This window comes from Dipodomys merriami, unplaced genomic scaffold (assembly GCF_024711535.1).
Source record: "Dipodomys merriami isolate MVZ:Mamm:240054 unplaced genomic scaffold, mDipMer1.0.p SCAF_8, whole genome shotgun sequence".
In the NCBI taxonomy this organism is placed as follows: Eukaryota; Metazoa; Chordata; class Mammalia; order Rodentia; family Heteromyidae; genus Dipodomys; species Dipodomys merriami.
Genome location: NW_027206401.1, coordinates 157,888 through 180,042, shown reverse-complemented (window position 1 = coordinate 180,042; position 22,155 = coordinate 157,888). Strand labels below are relative to the sequence as shown.

General features: G+C 43.2%; 1 protein-coding gene across 5 annotated transcripts in view; it reads left to right on the top strand.

The window, feature by feature from the left end:
- Fam120b (family with sequence similarity 120 member B) overlaps positions 1–22,155 on the top strand; it is a 48,857-nt gene that overhangs the window by 1,182 nt on the left and 25,520 nt on the right. For all 5 annotated transcript variants that reach the window (XM_070010648.1, XM_070010647.1, XM_070010645.1 and 2 more), the window contains exons 2-4: positions 8,956–10,295; positions 13,102–13,282; positions 16,645–16,746. In XM_070010648.1, coding sequence (XP_069866749.1) covers positions 8,976–10,295; positions 13,102–13,282; positions 16,645–16,746 — 1,603 coding nt within the window. In that variant the 5' untranslated portion in view covers positions 8,956–8,975. The remainder of the gene's footprint in view (positions 1–8,955; positions 10,296–13,101; positions 13,283–16,644; positions 16,747–22,155) is intronic.

Below are 22,155 nucleotides of genomic sequence, written 5' to 3'. Positions count from 1 at the left end.
CCCTCCTCTCCCCCTCCTCTCCCCCTCCTCTCCCCCTCCTCTCTCCCCCTCCTCTCCCCACCCCCCTCCTCTCCCCCTCCCCCTCCTCCCCACCCACCTCCTCTCCCCCTCCTCTCCCCCCTCCTCTCCCCCCTCCTCTCCCCCTCCTCTCCCCCTCCTCTCCCCCTCCTCTCCCCACCCCCCTCCTCTTCCCCCCTCCTCTCCCCCTCCTCTCTCCCCCTCCTCTCCCCCTCCTCTCTCCCCCTCCTCTCCCCACCCCCCTCCTCTCCCCACCCCCCTCCTCTCCCCCCTCCTCTCCCCCTCCTCTCCCCCTCCTCTCCCCCCTCCTCTCCCCCTCCTCTCTCCCCCTCCTCTCCCCCTCCTCTCTCCCCCTCCTCTCCCCACCCCCCTCCTCTCCCCACCCCCCTCCTCTCCCCCCCCTCCTCTCCCCCCTCCTCTCCCCCCTCCTCTCCCCCCTCCTCTCCCCCCCTCCTCTCCCCCCTCCTCTCCCCCCCTCCTCTCCCCCTCCTCCTCTCCCCCCTCCTCTCCCCCCTCCTCTCTCTCCCTCCTCTCCCCCTCCTCTCCCCCCTTCTCTCCCCCCCTCCTCTCCCCCTCCTCTCCCCCTTCCTCTCTCTCCCTCCTCTCCCCCTCCTCTCCCCCCTCCTCTTCCCCCCTCCTCTCCCCCCTCCTCTCCCCCTCCTCTCCCCCCTCCTCTTCCCCCCTCCTCTTCCCCCCTCCTCTCCCCCCTCCTCTCCCCCTCCCCCTCCTCCCCACCCACCTCCTCTCCCCCTCCTCTCCCCACCCACCTCCTCTCCCCCCTCCTCTCCCCCCTTCCTCTCCCCCTCTCCTCTCCCCCCCTCCTCTCCCCCTCCTCTCCCCACCCCCCTCCTCTCCCCCCTCCTCTCCCCACCCACCTCCTCTCCCCTTCCCCCTCCTCTCCCCACCCACCTCCTCTCCCCCCTCCTCTCCCCACCCACCTCCTCTCCCCCCTCCTCTCCCCACCCACCTCCTCTCCCCCTCCTCTCTCCTTCTCTCCCCCTCCTCCTTCTCCCTCCCTCTTCTCCCTCCCTTTTCTCCCTCTTCTCCCTCCCTCTCTTCCTCCTCTCCCTCCCCTCCTTCTTCCTCCTTTCCTTTTTCCTTTCCTGCCCGCTTTCCTCTTCCTCTGTCTCTTCTTGTCACTCACCACCAGGTCCTTCCAGGCTCACCAAGCGTTCAGCCTTTGCGGGGGCCTCTGCCCTCCTGGCGGGGTCTGGGCCGCCCCCCACGCAGTGCCCCTGAGGTTCCTCGGTCCTCCTGGCAGGGTCTGGGGGTGGCCCTGCGGTTCCCCCCACTCCCACGCAGTGTCCTCCGCCCTCCTGGCAGGGTCCCCCCCCCCTCCGCGTGCCCCTGAGTGCTCTGGGCGCTGTGGGGCTGTGAGCCCGGCTTGGCCCCTGGACTGGAATCTGGCACTCCCTGTGTGGTGTATTTCTACACTCAGGTCCCTCACTTGCTTGGGCTCCTCCCCAGGCACCTGGTACTCGGTGATCTCTTCCTTTTTAAAAAGAAAGATCCCCAGTGAGTGAAGATGTTCACTCGTGTCCTAACCTTCCCCTCCCCACTTCCTACTCCTACTGAATTGTATTTTACAATTTTTTTGGGAGGGGGGTCGGTTATGGGGCTTGAACTCTGGGCCTGGGCACTGTCCCCGAGATCTTCAGCTCTACTTGGAGATAAAAGTCTCATGGATTTTGCTGCCCCGGCTGGCTTTGAGCCAGGATCCTCAGATCTCAGCCTTCTGAGCAGTTAGGATTACAGGCTGAGCCACCGGTGCCTGGCATAAAGCACTTTCTTAATAGCAGTTTGAAGTCCACCCAGTTTGAAAGATAAGTTATTTTTACAAATACATCTGTGATGTCCAGATATTAAATGAACTATCTTCACATAGTAAATCAGTATTCCAAAGACCAATACCAGAGCATCATATTCCTTATGAACAAATACAACTCATTGAGAAGAATCGTTTTCTTTTTTGGATGTGGTGTTGGAGAGTGAACCTGGGACTTCTAGCACTTGAGTATGCCCCCAACCCTCTGTTTTTGCTTTTGAAACAGACTTGCTCCTACTTTTGCCTGAGCTGGCCTCTACTTTCTGAGTAGCTGTGATCATAGATATGTGCCTGGCTAAGTCAGCTCTATTATTACCATATTTCAACATCAAATGAACAAAAATTATACCCTTATTTGCACATATTCATTGTATGCTAAGTTCTAGAAAAGTGGGCAGTATTAATGTTGTGTTAGAATATTAGCTAAAAAAATCCAGTATAGATTCATGTAAATTATTAGTCATTTATAAGACCATGAACCAACTAGGACAAGAGGTAAGCATCTTTCTGAATAGTTTTTGAGATTTGCTTTTTTCCCATTAGCATTAAGATATTCTGCTTATGGTATTAGCATTAAGATACTCTGCTTATGGTAAGATATTTTCTAAATATATTACTTCTTTGTGTTCTTAAGTTGAATGTACTGAATGTCATATAAACATTCCTTCATAATCCCCCGTGAACATTTCAAACCTAGTTATGTTGAGATAGGAACAGTAATGTTCTTATTGATGTGTGTGTAGCTGGTTTCCCTGTTATTCCTTTGGATTCTAAGGTCTTTCTGATTTTACTGTAGCCTTTCGTTTCTCTGTGCCAACTGTCATACCTGCTTGAAGTTGCCTTTCCATATACTCTTCTCTGCTCTAGACTCAGGAACTAATTCGGTAGGACTTTGTTTTTTAAAAAAAATAGTCCATAGATAGTTTTAAGAGCTTGAAGGAGTATCTTGTGAATTGGTGGCTTTAATTTGTGGACCTTTTGATTTATACTCTGAATTTCAGATAAGTGAGGCATTATAAGTGCACACATCTTTCTCTTTTGTGTGTTCAATGACTTTTCCACACTGAAGTCTCTAGGAGACATTGTAGTTCACAGTGAGGCTGGGAGTGGCCAAAAGCACAGAGTTCTAGGTTACAGGTCTCTTCAAGTTCTGATCATCTAGCTAGGCTCCCTGTGAGTAGAAAAAACCTGTAGGGAGGAAGAGTAGCACCACTGGTTAGCACCCTGAAGTACTGCAAGATCAAGTGAATGGTAAGGCCTACTGAAAGAAAGCTGTACTTTTGATACTGTAGAGAGGTGACACTACCTGCATACCTGTTGGTTGTTTCCAGAACATGTTTGCTTGCCTTCTTTGCTGTGAAGTGCTTTTGACAGAAGAGACTGAATACCACTGACAGTATTTCTTTTTTTTTTTTTAATTTTATTTTATTTTATTTGTGAACATACTGTACAGAGGAGTTACAATTACATGGGCAGGATAATGCGTACATTTCTTACCAAGCATTGCAGCCTCCTCCTTTGTTTACCCTTCACATCCCTTCCCAGCCTCCCCAGCCTCCTCCCCTCCCCCTTCTCCTTCACCCTCTTCCCCCCCCCCCCCCTGCACCGACGTTGTAAAGCTCGTTTTGGACATGACAACTTGTACTTCTCATTGTTGCAACAGGTCCACCTGTATCCTTAAACAACTGGTTTTTCCCCATCTCCTCCACAAGTTATACTGACATCAAATATAGTGAAAGCAGGGGTTATACTGTGGGGGAGGGACATACAAAGCAACAAAGAGATAATCTTATAAATGCATTAGAAACACATGCATGAAAGAAAAAAACATTAAAATACATATCTAAGGGTTCATTTTCCTGACATCACATTATCTGACCTTTTCCGCTTGACTCCTACATATACTAGATATTACAAATAAGGGAAACCATGGGACCTATGTTTCTTTGGGCCTGGCTTACTTCACTTAATATAATTTTTTCCAAGTTTTTCCATTTCCTAACAAATGGGGCAATGTCATTCTTTCTGATGGAGGCATAGAATTCCATTGTGTATATATACCACATTTTCTTGATCCATTCATCTACTGAGGGGCATCTGGGTTGGTTCCATATCTTAGCTATGGTAAATAATGCTGCAATAAACATAGTTGTGCTGGTAGCTTTAGTGTGGTCTTGTTTGTAAACATTTGGGTAAATGCCCAAAAGTGGGATTGCTGGGTCATAGGGGAGTTCTATGTGAAGTCTTTTGAGGAACCTCCATACTGCTTTCCAAAGTGGTTGAACAAGTTTACATTCCCACCAACAATGAAGTAAGGTTCCTTTCTGTCCACATCCCCTCCAGCATCTGTTGTTGTTAGAGTTCTTGATTTTTGCCGTTCTAACTGGAGTGAGGTGATATCTCAATGTTGTTTTGATTTGCATTTCTTTTATGGCTAGGGATGTTGAACATTTCTTCATGTGTCTATTGGCCATCCTTTCTTCTTCAGAGAAGTTTCTCTTTAAGTCTTTCACCCACTTATTTATTGGGCAGTTGTTTCTTTGAGGATTTGTTGTTGGGGGGTTTAATTTTTTGAGTTCCAAGTATATTTTAGATATGAGACCCTTGTCCGTTGTATGGCTAGTAAAGATCTTCTCCCAATCCGTGGGCTTTCTATTGATCTTGCTAGCTATGTCATTTGCCCTGCAGAAGCTCTGCAACTTTATGCAATCCCATTTCACTGACAGTATTTCTAATTTGGGCCAGTAGTATGAGAGGGAATATCTACCATGGGTCTTATTTTTAGTAAATTACATATAAAGTATCTGGCTGGTTATGTTTTGATATGCATATATATGTATGTATGTATGTGTATACATATATATGTATATGGATATATATATGTATATATTCATTTCTCCAGGCTTTCTTCTTCCTTAAAGGATGTTGAGGCCTTGATATCTTTCAGGATTCATCATCTAGTCAGGGATCTCATCTTGTTTGTTGTTGTATCTGTGGTCCTAACAGGGAACTTGAACATGGAAAATTCTCTGTGACCCTGTGAGCATTTACCAAGTGAATGTTAGGAATTTGGTTGGGCTTGTGGGGTGTCCTAGTTCAGAAACCATGCTTATGTTATCCTAGTTCATCATCTCTGGGTCCAGAGCAACCTAACAAGCCTTGACACTAGTTGGTATCAATAATAGGATTTGAAGTGTGCCGCTCTGTAAGTTTCTACCAGTGTATGTCAGTTGAAAGATGAAATGAGCTGCTTGATTTCTCTGTTTCCCATGCCTCCATTCTCGGGTAACCCAGTAATTGGGACTGGTCTGTCAGGAGAATGGAACCACACCCAAGACCGTAGATTCTTCTGTCCCACCTGAGTGCCTTCTGTTCCCTGCAGTTCCTTCTGAAGTGTTCTGCATTGGTGTGTGTTTCCTAAGGCCTGCGGTAAGATGCTGGAGTGATTCTATTTTTTACTGTCTATAGCCACAGATGGATTCTATAGACTGCAGATCCCTGGTTTTTTTCAATGTATACCTTTCGTTGGGTTCATTAATTCTTTTTTCTTTTTTGGGTCCAGTTGTGGGGCCTGAACTCTGGGCCTGGGTGCTGTCCCTCAGCTCTTCAGCTCAAGGCTAGCACTCTACCACTTGAGCCACAGCGCCACTTCCGGCTTTTTTTTCTTTTTGCTTATGTGGTGCTGAGGAATCGAACTCAGGGCCTCATGCATGCAAGGCAAGCGCTCTACCACTGAGCCACCTTCCCAGCCCCTCATTAATTCTTTCAAATACCCTTTGGGCCTAGAGGCCCACTTTACTGATAGTGATTCCCAGAGCACCTCAGGTTCTATTTTAGCTATATGACTCATGCCTATTAAGCCATAACTTCTGTTTTCTTTCTAAATAAATTATCTAGATATTGTTATATACATTTTTTTTGTATGTGGGCTGGTTCTGGGTCTTGAACTTGGTCTAATAAATGTCCTTGAATTATGCTCAAGGCTAGTACTCTACCACTTCAGACACAGCTCCACTTCTGGCTTTTTTTTTTAAGTAGTTGATCAGAGATAAAAGTCCCACAGACTTTCTTGCCTGGGCTAGCTTCAAACTGTGATCCTCAGATCTCAGCCTCCTGAGTACCTTGGATTATAGGTGTAAGCCACCAGTGCCTGGCTGTTTTCTAGCCATCATATAATAACTACCTTTAGAGAGTGAAAAGCCTCTATACATGCTATACATGTAATGTTCACAGCTTTCTGTTTTTTTGGCATTTTTCCTATACTGACTTTCAGGCACTGAGTAGATACTGTAAACATTCAACATCTGAATACCCTAAGCACTAGAACTTACCCTCCAGTGTTACAATTTCCCAAGTCCTTTCCTACCCAAGTTCTTTTTTTTTTGTCAGTCGTGGGGCTTGAACTCTGGGCCTGGGCGCTGTCCCTCAGCTCTTCAGCTCAAGGCGAGCGCTCTACCACTTGAGCTACAGTGCCACTTCCGGTTTTCTGGTGGTTTATTGGAGATAGGAGTCTCATGCCCGGGCTGGCTTTGAACCGCGATCCTTAGATCTCAGCCTCCTGAGTAGCTAGGATTACAGGCGTGAGCCACCAGCGCCCGGCTCCCAAGTTCTTATAAATGCCAGAGAAAAGTACATTGTCAGACCTTGCTTGCTTAGTTGGAAATGTGTGTTATTGACAGTGCTGAAGACTGCAAAAAGCTTGTGCTTACTCTATTAAAATAGTAGGCTTTTCAGGGTAGGGTGAGAAGCAGAAACATAGGAATAAAATCAGAGCAGAGATCTGAGACTGACCTCCTGCAAAATACAGAGACTATCTTGAGGAATTCATTGCTTTTTCAGTTTTCGTAGAAAATGATTTGAACCAAAACACCTTGGCAGGGAAGACAGCCACCTCAAAAGCAACAGGAGCTGTTTGGAAGGTGGGGGCCTATCAGTCTGGAAGGGAAATTCTCTTCCTCTCCCAGGTCTGTCTCCCTGTGTGCTGGTTTCTGTATCTTGAGCAGGTCAGCATGAGCCCAAGCATATGGAGGAAGGAGTTATGAGTTACATCTCATTATGGCCCCCAGTACCCAGCATACAGCTGGAGAGAAGTAGGATTTTCACACAACACAGAAATTGAATCAGACTCCAGATTCTCTTTGGCCTGCACATCCTGAACAAACCATGCAAAGCCTTCTAAATCCAGAACTAGTCATAGACAAATAAAGACAGTTTCTTGTCTAGTATTTGTAAAATCTGAGTATTGTTTTCAGTCCATTCTGACCAGTGTGTGTGTGTGTGTGTGTGTGTGTGTGTGTGTGTGTGTGTGTGTGTGTGTGTGTGTGTGTGTTGGTTGTGGGGCTTGTTGTTGGGGGTTACATTTTCATAATAAAGTCCTGTATCAATAATAGTACAGTCGTGATTTGTGGCATTTGTATTCATTATATTCAATAATGTAATGAACAAGAGTTCTCTAGATATCAACATAAAATATATGATAATTATGTCTCCTTAACTTTTGTATGTCTTCATTATTTATGGCTGTTAAACAGATAATTTCAAATTCTACCATTATGTGTAGTGTCCACTGGCAATAAGTAAATTCTTAGACGATAATCCTTTCTCAACCTAGAATTCATTTATAGTTTCTTTATTTGTAGAGTGGAACCTAAGGCTTTTGCCAGAGTGTAGTAAGAGTTGTTATGCATGTTAAGGGTGGTATGTGAGGGTCTGACTGCCTGGAAGCTAGGAGTGCAGTGTAGAGTGAGAATGCTGATTGATGTCGTCTCATCATCCCTGGGGCTCAAAAGGTCATTTGTTCTGTGGTTGCTATTTATATATTAAGGATTTCTTTTTAGTATTGTATTCTGCTTGCATTTTTCTCAGATTTGGAGTTCTAACAACTATTTAATATTTCTTCGAATTTCAGAATGAGCATCATTCCATTCAGTCAGTCTCTGTCTCAAAGGTTCCGTGTAGCACAATGAGTTTTAATGTAGTTCTTTTCAACACCTTTCTTTTTTTCATTGTGTGGATACTCTTGCTTCGCTTTTTCACTCAAAGCTTACACTTGAACCATGTCTTCAGTTCCAGATTTTTGCTTGTTAATTGGACATAAGAGTCTCTTGAATTTATCTTCCCCAAGCTGGCTTCAAACCACAGTCCTCAGATCTTAAGACTCCTAAGTAGTTAAATCAATGCCCCCCACAATGTCTGTTATGAGATATACCTGATAAATATTTACAGTGCACAGTTGGATAAATTTAACATAAACATTATATACTTATGACCTATCAATACTACCCATAGTAGTACACATATCTATCATCCCCAAAGTGTCCCTTTGGGAATCTCTACTTCCTGTTGCCTCCATAGCTGATACTGCTGGTTTGCTTTATGTCACTACAGGCTAGCCTAGCTTTCAATGAAGTAAAATTTTGTTTATCAAGTCATACAGTGAAAGTATGTTGAGAATTATCCATGTTTCAATTTACATTTTATATTTAAAATGTAACTCCATTTAAGTTTCTAGGTAGGAGATAGTTGTTTAAAACTTAACCTTTATGAATTTGGTTGAGAAATTTCTTGCTTGCTTTCTTGCTTTCTTTCTTTTTTTTTGTCGGTCGTGGGGCTTGAACTCTGGGCCTGGGCACTGTCCCTGTGCCCTTCAGCTGAAGGTGAGCACTCTACCACTTGAGCCACAGTGCCACTCCAGTTTTCTAGTGGATTATTGGGGATAAGAGTCTCACAGAGTTTCCTGCCGAGGCTGGCTTTGAACTGCGATCCTCAGATCTCAGCCTCCTAAGTCGCTAGGATTACAGGTGTGAGCCACCAGTGCCCGGCTGAGAAATTTTTTAAATACTAGTTTTACTGAAAAAAATATTACAAGATTGCTATTGCTATATATTGTCCTTGTGAAAAGTCAGCTCCAGTAACTGAATTGTACTCAGGTAAAGTACCTCACGTGTTTCAATTGAAAACCTTAGGCTTCTAGCCAGATGTCACATTAGTTCAGTGCTATAAGGCTTTTTTGGTTTTTTTTTAAATATTAAGTATTATATTTACTTTGAGAAGTGCCATCTGCCTAGTGATATTGCCATAGTTGCTAATTACAGATTTATTTTAATTTGCAGGTTCCTTCCAGTGTTCAGTTATGGGTGTGAGAGGCTTGCAGGGATTTGTAGGAAGTACCTGCCCTCATGTATGTACAGTGGTGAATTTCAGAGAGCTGTCAGAACACCACCGAAGCACATACCCAGGATGTACTCCTACCATCGTGGTGGATGCCATGTGCTGTCTCCGATATTGGTATACTCCAGAATCTTGGATCTGTGGTGGCCAGTGGAGAGAATACTTTTCTGCTTTGCGTGATTTTGTTCAAACCTTTACAGATGTTGGTATCAAGTTGGTATTCTTCTTTGATGGCATGGTAGAGAAGGGTAAGAGAGATGAGTGGGTGAAGCGGAGACTTAAGAACAACAGAGAAATATCCAGAATTTTCCAGCATATCAAGTCACACAGGGAGCAGCCAAGCAGAAACATGTTCTTTATTCCTTCTGGGCTTGCTATATTTACACGATTTGCTCTGAAGACCCTGGGTCAGGAAACTTTGTGTTCTTTACAGGAAGCAGATTATGAAGTGGCTTCCTATGGTCGCCAGCACAACTGTCTTGGAATTCTTGGGGAAGACACTGATTACTTGATTTATGACACTTGTCCCTACTTTTCAATTAGTGAACTCTGTTTAGAGAGTCTTAACACTGTCATGCTCTGTCGAGAGAAGCTCTGTGAAAGTTTGGGCCTCCAGGTGTCAGACCTTCCTCTGTTGGCATGCTTACTTGGCAATGATGTTGTTCCAGAGGGCATGTTTGAAAGCTTTCGGTACAAGTGCTTGTCTTTCTACACTTCTGTGAAAGGAAACTTTGACAAAAAAGGCAGTGTTATCTTAGCTGTGTCAGACCACATATCTAAAGTTCTTCACTTGTATCAAGGTGAGAAAAAATTAGAAGAAATGTTACCTTTGGGACCAAACAAAGCTCTCTTTTACAAAGGAGTGGCATCCTATCTTTTGCCAGGACAAAAATCTCCATGGCTTTCCCAAAAACCCAAAGGTGTAATAATGGAAAAGCAAGCAATAGCCATAAATTCAGAGGTTTCCCTATATACAGATTCTGATTCCAAGCCAGAAGCTCCTATGTGTACAGATTCTGATTCCAAGCAAGAAGACCACATGCATACAGATCCTGATTCCAAGCAAGAAGTTCTCATGCGTACAAATCCTGATTCCAAGCAAGACGTTCCCTTGTATACACACTCTGAAATCAAGCACAAATTATCTGTGGGAGCAGATCCTGAATTGAATCCAGAAGCACCTATGTATATATATCCTGAAAGTAAAGAAGAAGATCTTATGAATGCAGAGGCTGAAATAAAGCAAGAGCTAACCATGGTTTCAAACCCTGAAATCTTAAAGGTAGGTGAATGCCTTCCCCTAGTTTTAAGGTAATCATGATGAAAGTGTTCCCATTGATGAATTTGTTAAGGATACACATAATAGGAATCTCTGAGTCTCAAAATGATGATACTATGCATATTGTAACCTACATCCAATGTCTATGAATATAATGGGAAAATGACTGTTGGAATTGTAAGCTGAATTGGGTTGTTGTAAGGTACAAGAAGAAAGCCCCAAAGAGGTAGAACCAGAAATAGACATTCGGGGGGTCAAGATTTGCTTTGAATAAACAAACATGAGGATGTATGAGCTCTACAGATACATTTGGACCTTTGTCACTGAGGAACACAAGAATTTCATCCAGGCTGAAGCCTAGGGTTTGGGGAAGGGGGAGAGAATTAAAAAGGCAGTGTAATTACAGTTGTATTGGTTAAGTTATTAAATGCCACAGTCAGAATTTTGAGCTAATTCTCAATGTACTATGGAACATTTGAAGATTTGGGGGGAGAACCACTGTTAACCTGAGTATATGAGTTCTGTGCTAGGCATAATGCTTATCTGTTTCCATTTGACCTGCTCAGCTCTCTGAAAAAGACATTATCCTGGGGTTTGTTTTTCTCCTCTCGTGTTGGGGATCAGAACCCCAGGCTTTAAACATACCAAGCACATGCCCTACCCTAGAGCTGTATCTGCAAGCCCATTATCATGGCTTAGCCATGTAAGTCTACATGAATGTCACAAACCTTTGTGCACAACTTTGTCTCACTATCTTTCATCTAGTCACAGAATTCCTAGCTGATACAAACCCAGGAATTTGCTCCTACTTTTCATAACCAATCTTACTGTATCTTGATGCTTTTACCTATTAAATGAGTTGTGGATTTGTATGGTATCCATTTCAAACCCACTCTAATTCCAACTGTGTTTTGCTTGGCTTCCTGTCTTAATCTCCAAGATCTCTTCCTAAGCAGACTTCCCCATTGGGCCTCTGTCATGCTTCATGTAGAAATAAGACCCTTTATGGGGCTGGGGGTTTAGCCCAGCAGAAAGGCGCCCGCCTGGCATGCGCAAGGCCCTGGGGTTCAGTCCTCAGCCCTGGAAAAAAAAAAAAAAAGAAATAAAACCCTTTATTTCCATTTTGTAACTCTTGGGCAAAAAAATAATACTGTGGGTCCTGGGACATGGGTGCCTGATCCCTACCTGTTTCTTGTCTCACTGGTACTCTGTGGGTTCTCTAGTCATCACAGCCTCCCGTGTACTCTTTTCCTTCCTGGAAAGCCCTCCTACCTCTCCTGCTAGTTAATACTTACAAGTCTTTTCTGCTAAAACTGTGCATTGGGGCACAGTGGTTCCATGTTGATGTGATACTTCTTTTTCTGAGATAAGGTCTCGCTGTATATATTTATCCCAAGATGGCCTTGAATGCTTTTTGCAACCTAGCTAGTCTCAAACTCATGATCCTCCTGCCTCAGTCCCCCAGAGTGCTGGAATCACAGGTGTGGCCCACCAGGCCCAGCACCCATGTTTAAGTGATGACTAACGTCTTTCCTCCTAGTCTGGCAGTGTTGAGGGAAGGCCCTTATGATTTCTCAATACTGTAGCCTTCATGCTTAGCATACAGTCTCATCATAACTGTTATTTAAATGTACTTTACTCCTTAGTGGCTTCTTCCCTTCCTGCTGTACAGGTATATCAATCTCTCCTCTCTTTAAAAAAAGTCATTAATCTCTTGGGCTGGGAAGGTGGCTCAGTGGTAGAGTGCTTGCCTTGCATGCATGAGGCCCTGGGTTTGATTCCTCAGCACCAGAAAAAGTTGGAAGTGGCACTATGGCTTAAGTGGTAGAATGCCCTTGAGCCGAAGAGCTGAGGGACAGTGCCCAGGCTAAGAGTTCAGGCCCCACAACTGACAAAAAAAAAAAAAAAAAGTCATTAATCTCTTTTCTGTTGTTTTCATTAGTTAGCAAATAAACTATAAGTTTCAGTAAAGACAAGAGTTAATAGATGATCCTGAACCTTAACCCATAGTGCTTCTATTTAAATAAGTAAATAAATAAAATAGCTGGATACAACACAGCTTCTAACCTCCATCAGCTCAGAGTTTGTTAGGAGAGGTGAGCCCTGTGAGTGAAGGATGGTTAGCTCCTCTTGGGGAAGGAGGGATGGATTTGTGGAGAAGGAGACACTAGAAGTCAACCCAAGAGGACTGAAGTGGGACGTTGGGGAGCAGTGGCAGAAAAGATGTTCCAGATAGGATTTTTGACTTGGAGCATAAGGGAAAGTGATAGAGGACTGTTCTTGGGAAACGAAGATGTTTCGTGGCAGTTTCTATAAGAGCAAAGTGGTATGCCAGCAGATAGGATATTGAGGCCTTATGGTAGGGGCAGAAATATCATGGTGAACTTTGAGGTAGCCATTCAAATATCCTGCAGAGGGAAATAAAGAAGAATCTTTTTTCAAGAAGACAACACGGTGGTGATGTGAAAGATGGGTTAGAAGGGAGTGTCAGTTAAGAATCTTATAGTGACCCTGGAAAAAAGTGAGCACAGAGTTACGGGGAGGTCTCATGTAGGCAAAATAATGAAGTACTGCAGAGGTAAATATGGCGACTGGTAGATGATTGCAGGGAGAGGGAAGAACATAAAAATATTTTGAACCTAGTAGCCCAAAGGAAAAAGAAAAGTGCTACTTGATATGAGTTTAAGTGGCAGGTACTCCTTTCTGAGTACCTTAGCAAAGCTGCCCTGTTGTGGGCTCTGTTGACTGTTTGTAGTGGGAGGCCATTTTGTTTACAAGGAAAAACCCATTGCATTTGAATTTTGAACAGGTTGCTAGGATGCATCACGTACATGCAGAAAGTTACCTGGTGTACAACATCATGAGTAGTGGAGAGATTGAGTGCAGCAACACACTGGAGGATGAGCTGGACCAAGCTCTGCCCAGCCAGGCCTTCATCTACCGTCCTGTCCGGCAGCGGGTGTACTCACTTTTACTGGGAGACTCTAAAGGTGAGAGCAGGTTGGTCTTTTGTAGCAATGGCGTGTAGAGCTGAAATCCGAGAAAATGCATGATGAACTAGAGTTCATTCTTTCAGACAGGCAGACAATTAAACAGGTTTTACTCTTCTTTGAAATCTGTGATTGAGAATGGCATTCCCATTTGTAAAAAATGAAAGATTAATGTCAGATATCTGTAATCAGCAAGCATTTGATCAGTCACTGATGAAAAACACATTGTTTTATGAGATGTCTTATTTTTATGCCTTAAAGGGATTTTTACTTTTATACATTGTCTTTAAGAGTATTACATCTTTCTTTACAGTTTTTGTAATTAATTCTCAATTTTTCCCATTGCTATTTTCATCATGTACTTTACAAAAAGAATAATAGAGGAGGGGCTGGGAAGGTAGCTCAGTGGTAGAGCGCTTGCCTTGCATACATGAGGCCCTGGGTTCAATTCCTCAGCACCACATAAGCAAAAAGAAAAAAAGCTGGAAGTGGCGCTGTGGCTCAAGTGGTAGAGTGCTAGCCTTGAGCTGAAGAGCTGAGGGACAGCGCCCAGGCCCAGAGTTCAGGCCCCACGACCGGACCCAAAAAAAAAAGAATAATAGAGGATCATCAATGTCTAGAGTTTGATGTTTTCTCTTTGCCTCTTAAAAGTTTTTCACTGTAATTTAGCTAAGTGCACAGAAAGTTCCAGTGCCAGAAGCAATATTTTCTGTGTTATTTTGTGGTGGTACTAAGGTCTGAACTTGTAGCTTTGCCACTCACTAGGTAAACATTCTACCATTTTACCTCCAGTTCTGTTTGCTGTGGCTACTTTTTGTCCAGGCTAGCCTAGACCTTGAACCTCCTCTTTATACTTTTTTTTCTTTTCTTTTCTTTCTTTCTTTCTTTCTTTCTTTTTTTTTTTTGGCCAGTCTTGGGGCTTGAACTCAGAGCCTAGACACTGTCCCTGAGCGCCTTTGGGTCAAAGCTAGCACCCTACCACTTGAGCCACAGCACCACTTCCGTCCTCTTCTGAGTAGCTTATTAGAGATAAGAGTCTCATGGCCTTTCTTGCCCGGGCTGGCTTCAAACCACAGTCCTCAGATCTTAGCCCCTAAGAAGTTAGGATTACAAACATGAGCCACCAGTTCCTGGCTAATTTACACTTTCTTTGTTGAGCTGAAGTCTTGTGTGGTAAAGTCACACAGGTCCCAGGGGGAGATACAAAATAATGCTTTTCCTGTTGGGTCCAGCAGGTACTAGGTGGTAGTACGTTTGTAAAGCTCTTGTCTGGACCTCAAGGGGACAGACTAGCAACAGGCCTAGAGTTCTGGGGTAAAGGTTCTGTGGGTGAGGGCTAGACTTCAAGAATGTCAGCATTTAGGGATGGATAAGAAGAGAACAGCTTTGCAAAGGGAAATAAGACTAGTTAGGGAGGCCCCACAAGGGGTAGGGGTGTTAACAGCTGAGGGGGAGACATAGTGATTTGTGGGCCAGTAGCACCCCTGAGTCTCATGGCATCATCCCAGTGGGGCAGACTAGGCGACTAAAAACTAAAACGAGGAAAGCCACTGCTCACTTTACTGTCCAAAAGCAGGAGAGAATTAGTGACTAAAGAAAGATGTGGAAATGGGTTATACCATGGGGGAGGGACATACAAAGCAACAACAAAAGAAAATCACCTTATAAATATGTTAGAAACAATCGCAAGAAAGAAAAAAACATTTGAGTCCTTATCTTGGGGTTCATTTCGCCTAACATCAACTTATCTGACCTTTTCTGCTTGTCTCAGACATATACTAGTTATTGCAAATAAGGGAAACCATGGGATCTATGTTTCTTTGGGCCTGGCTAACTTCACTTAATATAATTTTTTCCAAGTCTTTCCATTTCCTAACAAATGAGGCAATGTCATTCTTTTTGGTGGAGGCATAGAATTCCGTTGTGTATATATACCACATTTTCTTGATCCATTCATCTCCTGGGTGGCATCTGGGTTGGTTCCATATCTTAGCTATGGTTAATAATGCTGTGGTAAACATAGTTGGTATAATTTGGGGAGGGGAAGGGAAAAAACAAATTGTTTAAATAGGGATACAGGTGGACCCATTGCAACAATGAAAGGTACAAAATGCTGTGTCGAGAAACAAACTTTACAACTTTGGTGGGGGAGAGGAGAGAGGGTTGGGGGGAGTTGGGCAGAAGGGATGGGAAGGGGAAACAAAGGAGGAGGCAACAATGCTTGATAAGAAATGTACTCATTGCCTTGCTCATGTACTTATAACCCCTCTGTACGGTATTTTCACAATAAAAAAATTAATAATAAAAAAAATTGAGAAAAAAAAAAAAAGAAAGATGTGAGACCTAGGAGCTCAAACACAGGAACCCAAACCAGGGGCTCAGGAGACAGGAAAAGGGTCAAATAGTATAAAAGGTCTCAAAGCCAAAAGAGCCTGCAGGCAATAGACTAGTCCCATCACCATGAAGAGAAGGGCAGTGCTGGCATTTAATGACTTAAAAGACAGGCCAGGCATTCACATTGCCACGCCTAGTAAGGGAAAAGAATTTAAGTCATGCTGATTTGCAGGTGTCTGGGTGGAACTGGGTTTAAGTAGGGCTTCACACTTGGAAGGCATATTTTACTGTCACCCCCCCTCTGGGCCTTTCTGAGATAAAATCTTGTGTTTCTGCTGGAAACAGATTGGACCATGACTCTCCTATTTGTGATTCCTATGTAAGTGGAATGACAGGCATGTGCTACCATGTCTACTTGTTGGTGGAGATGATGGAGTCTTAGAGCAGTTAAATTTATTCAACATACAGAGCTTTTGTTCTAGATTATTGCTACCAGTTTTTAAATAGTCTCATTGAATAGTTTTGATACTGTATTCAAATAATTCAAGACCAGAAAGGATTCTCATGAACAGGTAAGGTGGCTCAGTGGTAGAGTGCTTGCCTTTCATGCATAAGGCCCTGGGTTTTATTCCTCAGCACCACATAAGCAGAAAAAGCCGGAAGTGACACTGTGGTTCAAGTGGTAGAGCACTAGCCTTGAGCTGAAGAGCTGAAGGACAGTGCCCAGGCCCAGAGTTCAGCCCCCATGACTGACAAAAAAAGAAAAAAGGACTCATATTCCAACAGTTTTTCAAAGCATTTGTTTGCAATAGTGAGACAAAAAGACGTCATTCCTGGACCTGTTGGCTAACTCCAAGGTCCTGGCTCTTAATGGAATTAGAGGGTCACCTTCAAGCTTTAAGATAGGCAGCAGTGTTGGTGACTGTAGTCACTCTAGTCCTTTGGATAAGAGATGAACTTGTGAGGCAAATAGGCACTCATGGACCTTACAAGGCTCTTGTACCTTCTGACCCGTTGTCTTCTTTCAGATGGAGCTAGCACTGACCCAGTGGTCAAAGAGTGGTTCGTCTACCCTGGGAATCCACTGAAACACCCAGACCTTGTTAGGCCGCTGCCAATGACTGTTCCAGGTATGGACACCCTGATCTATTAGTAGGTCTGCTATGCAAATGCCTTTTTTCAGAGCTACATGTGAACTGATTGTTTATTTTAATCCTGACCATTGATGCCCTGCCTCAAACCCAGAGATCAGTCAATAAACACCACAGAATTTATCAGGATTGGGCTCTGAATATTTACATAAATCAACTGTTCAGAAATGTATTTAGGTGAAGAGAAGTGGGAAGAAAGGAGATAATGAGATTATTGCACCTAGAAAAACAAATTTTCATAGTTTGTATCTTAGAACTTAATGAGAGGGGAAAAAAATAAAGTTCACTAAAAATTGTATGAAGTGAATCTAAAAAACAGTCTCCCTACAAGTTCTCAGTGTATGAACAAGGCCAAGAGTGTCAGGCAGTCCCTTTGTCCACATGTCCCCCATGTGGACAGCTACGGAGGGAAAGGGTCCGGAGTGTCTCGCATTCATGGTGTGTCCTGTGTGTGGACAGCTACAGGGGAAGAGAGAAGAAAGGGTTTAGTACTTGGGAAGGGATTCAGATGTATCCAGCACTCAGGGTATGCACGAGAAACAACTCCTGGGAGGGGTTAACAGTGTCCAGTTGTTGGAGTTTGTCCTAGCACTGGAGTAACCTTGCGTGTGGACCATTACAGGGAGGAAGTCAGGAGTGTTTGTAGGTAAGGATGTTCAGGGTATTAATTTGTGACTGCTACAAGGGCAGAGAGAGACTTTTTTATATTTTTGGTGGCTGTTCTCTCTTTTTGAGAAAACATTTTTGTCAATTTTTATGCTCTTATTTTCATGTATTTTAAATTCTATGATATTACTACTAATTGCCATCCATAGAGTTTGTAATGTTCCAAATAGAGAGCTGAGCAATGCAGATGGCTTCCTAATAAGTGGAATTGATTTAGTATGTTGCTGCCTGTCCATAGTCCTAGAACAAGGGAGAATAAGACATTAGTCATGAGTTCAAGGATAGCCTGGGCTACAGACCCTGTCTAAAATAAAGTTAGGGTTGCACTAGAAGTAATTGGACAGTTTTTTTTATTGTAGGAGGCATTTCATTATTCTGTTCATTTGTGATGGATTCAGCCCTAAAAATGAAAGTACAAGACCAAATTGATGTATTAGTAGGAGGCGTCTGGGAATGTGGCACAGTGGTAGAGCACTTGCATAAGACCATGGGTTCAATCCTTAGCATTATATGGGATAAGTAGATACTACATTCACATTTGTTTTTAGGAAAATGATATTTTTTAAAGGATAATTGATTTTTTTTTTACCAGTCCTGGGGCTTGAACTCAGGTCCTAGCGCTCTACCACTTGAATCACAGCTCTACTTCTGGCTTTTATTGGTAGTTTATTAGGGATAAGAGTCTCACGGACTTTCCTGCTCAGGCTGGCTTTGAATCGTGATCCTCAGATCTCAGCCTTCTGAGTAGCTGGGATGACAGGTGCATGCCATCGGTGCCTAGCAATAACATTTTAACTGTTTCATTATTAAGTGAAGTAAGCAGGCCCATAGAGGCGAAGGCTACTGCTTCCTCTCATAGGTGGGAGCTACAATTAGTTTTTAAACATATAAGTAAATTGAGTAGTATGCAAGTGTATACAGATGTAGTAACTGAAATATAATAGAAACAAGGGAAAATTCAAGTAGTGTAATTCCTTAGAAAGGTGAAGTTCAAGTTCAACAAAATAAACACCAGGAAATGGTGACTTGAAAGGGGTGAGTGGACTCAAGGGAAGAGGGGTAGAAGGGTGAGAATGCAATCAAGAACTCAGTGTATACCCTACAAAATTAGAAAAGCAAAGGAAGGGATGGGTGACATTGATTAAGACCCATTGTATACATAAACCACTCTGTTGAATGCAACTGCTTTGTATAACCACTTAAGATTATTTTTTAAAGTTTTATTGTACATGTTATTTCCATCTCATGTATTTTTCTAAAAGTATGTGGAAAATATCATTGTTCAAATCAGAGAATATTGCCTATTCATTGTACCATGAATTAGTCTTAAAGATACTCTATATCAGTCAGTTACACCATAGGATTTATCATGGTTTTTTTTGTTTTGTTTTGTTTTTTTGGTCAGTCGTGGGACTTGAACTCTGGGCCTGGGCACTGTCCCTGAGCTCTTCATCTCAAGGCTAGCACTCTACAACTTGAGCCACGGTACCACTTCTGGTTTTCTGAGTGGTTTATTGGAGATAGAGTCTCATGGTCTTTCCTGCCCCATCTGGCTTTGAATCGAGATCCTCAGATCTCAGCCTCCTGAGTAGCTAGGATTACAGGCGTGAGCCACCGGCACCTGGCCTGCTTTTTTTTTTTAACTCAAGACTTCTCACTTGCTAGCTGGGAGCTTTACCACTTGAGCCACACTTCCAACCTGGTTTATTTTTCCTGTCTGGGATAAGGTCTCTTACTTTCCTGCCTAAGCTAGACTTGACCCATGCCCTTCTGCTCTCAGCTTCTGAATAGCTAAGAATTACAGGCATGAGGTACTAGAAGTCATAAGAATCAGAGAGGCTCCTAGGGCTCTTGAAAACATTTCTTGGCAATACCTAGAAATACAAAACTGATGCAAGCACTGCTGTGGACCACTGCCGGCTTCCTTGCCACACAGCCCAGACACAACATGGCTCATAAACTGACTGAACTTTGTGGTCAGTGACTTCGATGATAAGTACTTACTTTAGTGTATTTATTTGGCAGTATTAGGATTTGAACTCAAAGCTGTACATTTGACAGATTCCCTACCATTTTTGCCATGTGTCCAGTTCTTTATGCTTTATTTTTCTTCTTTTGACTCTAAACCAAGCTTTATACTTTAAAATTACACTTAGTTTACATTAATTGTATACATTGTATACAACTGGGGGGGGGGGACTAAATTGTGGCATACGTTCCATTCATTCCAGCAATGAGAAAACACCACAGTGAGTCATCATTAAAAGCATCCATTAATAAATTACTTTTATTCTCATTAAATGAGCAGAGTCATAAGCATATTAATAACATGTTCATTATCACATATCCATCAGTCCAACTTTCAATTCTCCTTAAAACATGCATATCATCCTAGAGATGATCATTTTCCACTGTTTGTTATGTGGTACACATTACTGCAAAGCCATTATAAACTTGCTTTAGTTATTTTTCAGATAGGGTTTCAGGTTTGCCTGACCTCTTATGCCTCTCAAATAGTTGGGTTCCACCTATGAGCCACTAGGTCTGGCCTTGCTTGTATTTATTTTAATGGTGCTAGATAGAAGAAACGATTTTAAAATAGCCAGGAGGGGCTGGGAAGGTGGCTCAGTGGTAGAGCACTTGCCTTGCATGCTCGAGGCCCTGCGTTTGATTCCTCAGCACCACATAAGCAAAAAAAGAAAAAAGCCGGAAGTAGTGCTCTGGCTCAAGTAGTAGAGCGCTAGCCTTGAGCTGAAGAGCTGAGGGACAGCACCCAGGCCCAGAGTTCAGGCCCCACGACCGGACCCCAAAAAAAAAAAAATAGCCAGGAGGAAAATTGCTGACTGAGTGTTAATATTGTGGGGGAAAATGATGAATAATCTTAGAATTAGGTTAGCAGAGCGTCCAATTGCCTGGTACGGGCTTTCTCACAAAGTTCAGGATACAAAATATGGAATCTTGATGACTGACCACTCCTGAAGTCAGAAAATGACTTCAGAGTGCTTTGTTGCAGCCTTGGAGCCTTCTGTCTTGGTGGCAGAAGACAGTAGTTCTGTATTAGAGTTGACTCTTACCTGGGTTTTCTTGTTCTTGAGAAGTAGTTTGCATTGTTGGCCTCATAAAAGCTGTACTTGTGGTTTTCTTCTTTTTGTGTGTGTGCGTGTGTGTGTGCACGCACGTGTGCTCACACGCGTGTGAGCACAATAGTCCTGGGGCTTAAACTCAGAGCCTGAAAAAGCTAGCATTCTACTAATTGAGCCACAGCTCTACTTCTGGCTTTTTGGTGATTAATTTTAGATAAAAGTCTCACAGCTTTTCCTGCCTGGGCTGGCTTTTATCAGTGATCCTCAGATTTCAGCCTCGTGAGTAGTTAGGGTTACAGGTTTGAACCACAGGCACTGGCTCTGTTCTTTCTAAAGACCTTTTTTTCTCTAACAGCATATGTGGCTAAGTTTTTGCTTTCTTAAATCATAGCAATAAGAAAGAAGTCATGGATACTTTTCAACAAAGTGGGAGGGAGGCAAAGAGTTGCAGAAAAGGTAATAGAAATTCCTTAAAGATTAGGAAGAAGCCAGGCATTAGTGGCTCATACCTGTAATCCTAGCTACTTAGGAGGCTGAGATTTGAGGATAGTGGTTCGAAGCCAGCCCAGGCAGGAAAGACTGTGACACGCTGATCTCCAATAAAAAAAAAAAAAGCCAGAGATGGAGCTTTGGCTGAAGTGGTAGAGTGATAGCCTTGAGCAAAAAAAGCAGGGACAGCTCCTAGGCCCTGAGTTCAAGCTCCAGGAATAGTGTGCGCTTGCGTACACACACACACACACACACACAATCAGGAACAGGAGCTGGATATAGTAGTTCATGCTGGTCAGTCAAGCAATGAAAAAGTAATTATGAATTTTTGGCCAGCCAGATTGAGCTACATAGAAAACCAGTGTCAAAAAAAAGAAGGGAAAGGAGGTGGGGAGCAGGGGGTGGGGGGAGGAGAAAGGTCAGGAACTAAAGTTGGCCATTCCTGGAAGAAGAAGGATCTGAATGGTCCTTTGGTCCTTGGCTGCTGTTAGTCTTTGTTTCATTCAAATGTATACAGTGAAATCCTAATCATTGGTAAGATGGTTAGGAAGTAGGGCCTTTGGAAAATGGTTAGGTAGATAGTAAGGGAAGTTGCTTTTCTCATTTTCCCGTGTTAGGACACAGAGCATGTGCCATCTGTGAACTGGAAAACTGGCTCTCAGCCAACACCAGCCATGCAGGTGCCCACTCATTTGGCTTTAACTCCTCTACATCAGGTGTTTTCAAACTTTTGTGTGCAAAATAATCAGCTCAGAGACTTTAATATTAATTTTTCAGGATCTATGGGCAGACTTTCTGATAAAATTTATGTATGCCAGGTAGTCTTGATTTAAAAAATCCCCAAGACAGGATGTGATCTTTGGACCCCATGCTCTGTAAACCACTTCCCTAAAGTATAGTGATGTGCATCTGCAATCCCAGCTATGCAGTGTTGCTGGGATTGCAGATGCACAGCACTATACTTAACATTTTCTTTTTGTTCTGGGACTTCCTTTAGCTAAGATACTCCTGTCTCCAAACTCCCAGTAGCTGGCATTACAGGCACTTCATCTAGCTTACACTTCAGGAATTTCTGTTGGATAGCTTTAGGGAAGTGGTATTCAAACTGTGACTATGGCTTGATGCTAGCCTGAGCAAAAAGTACATTTTC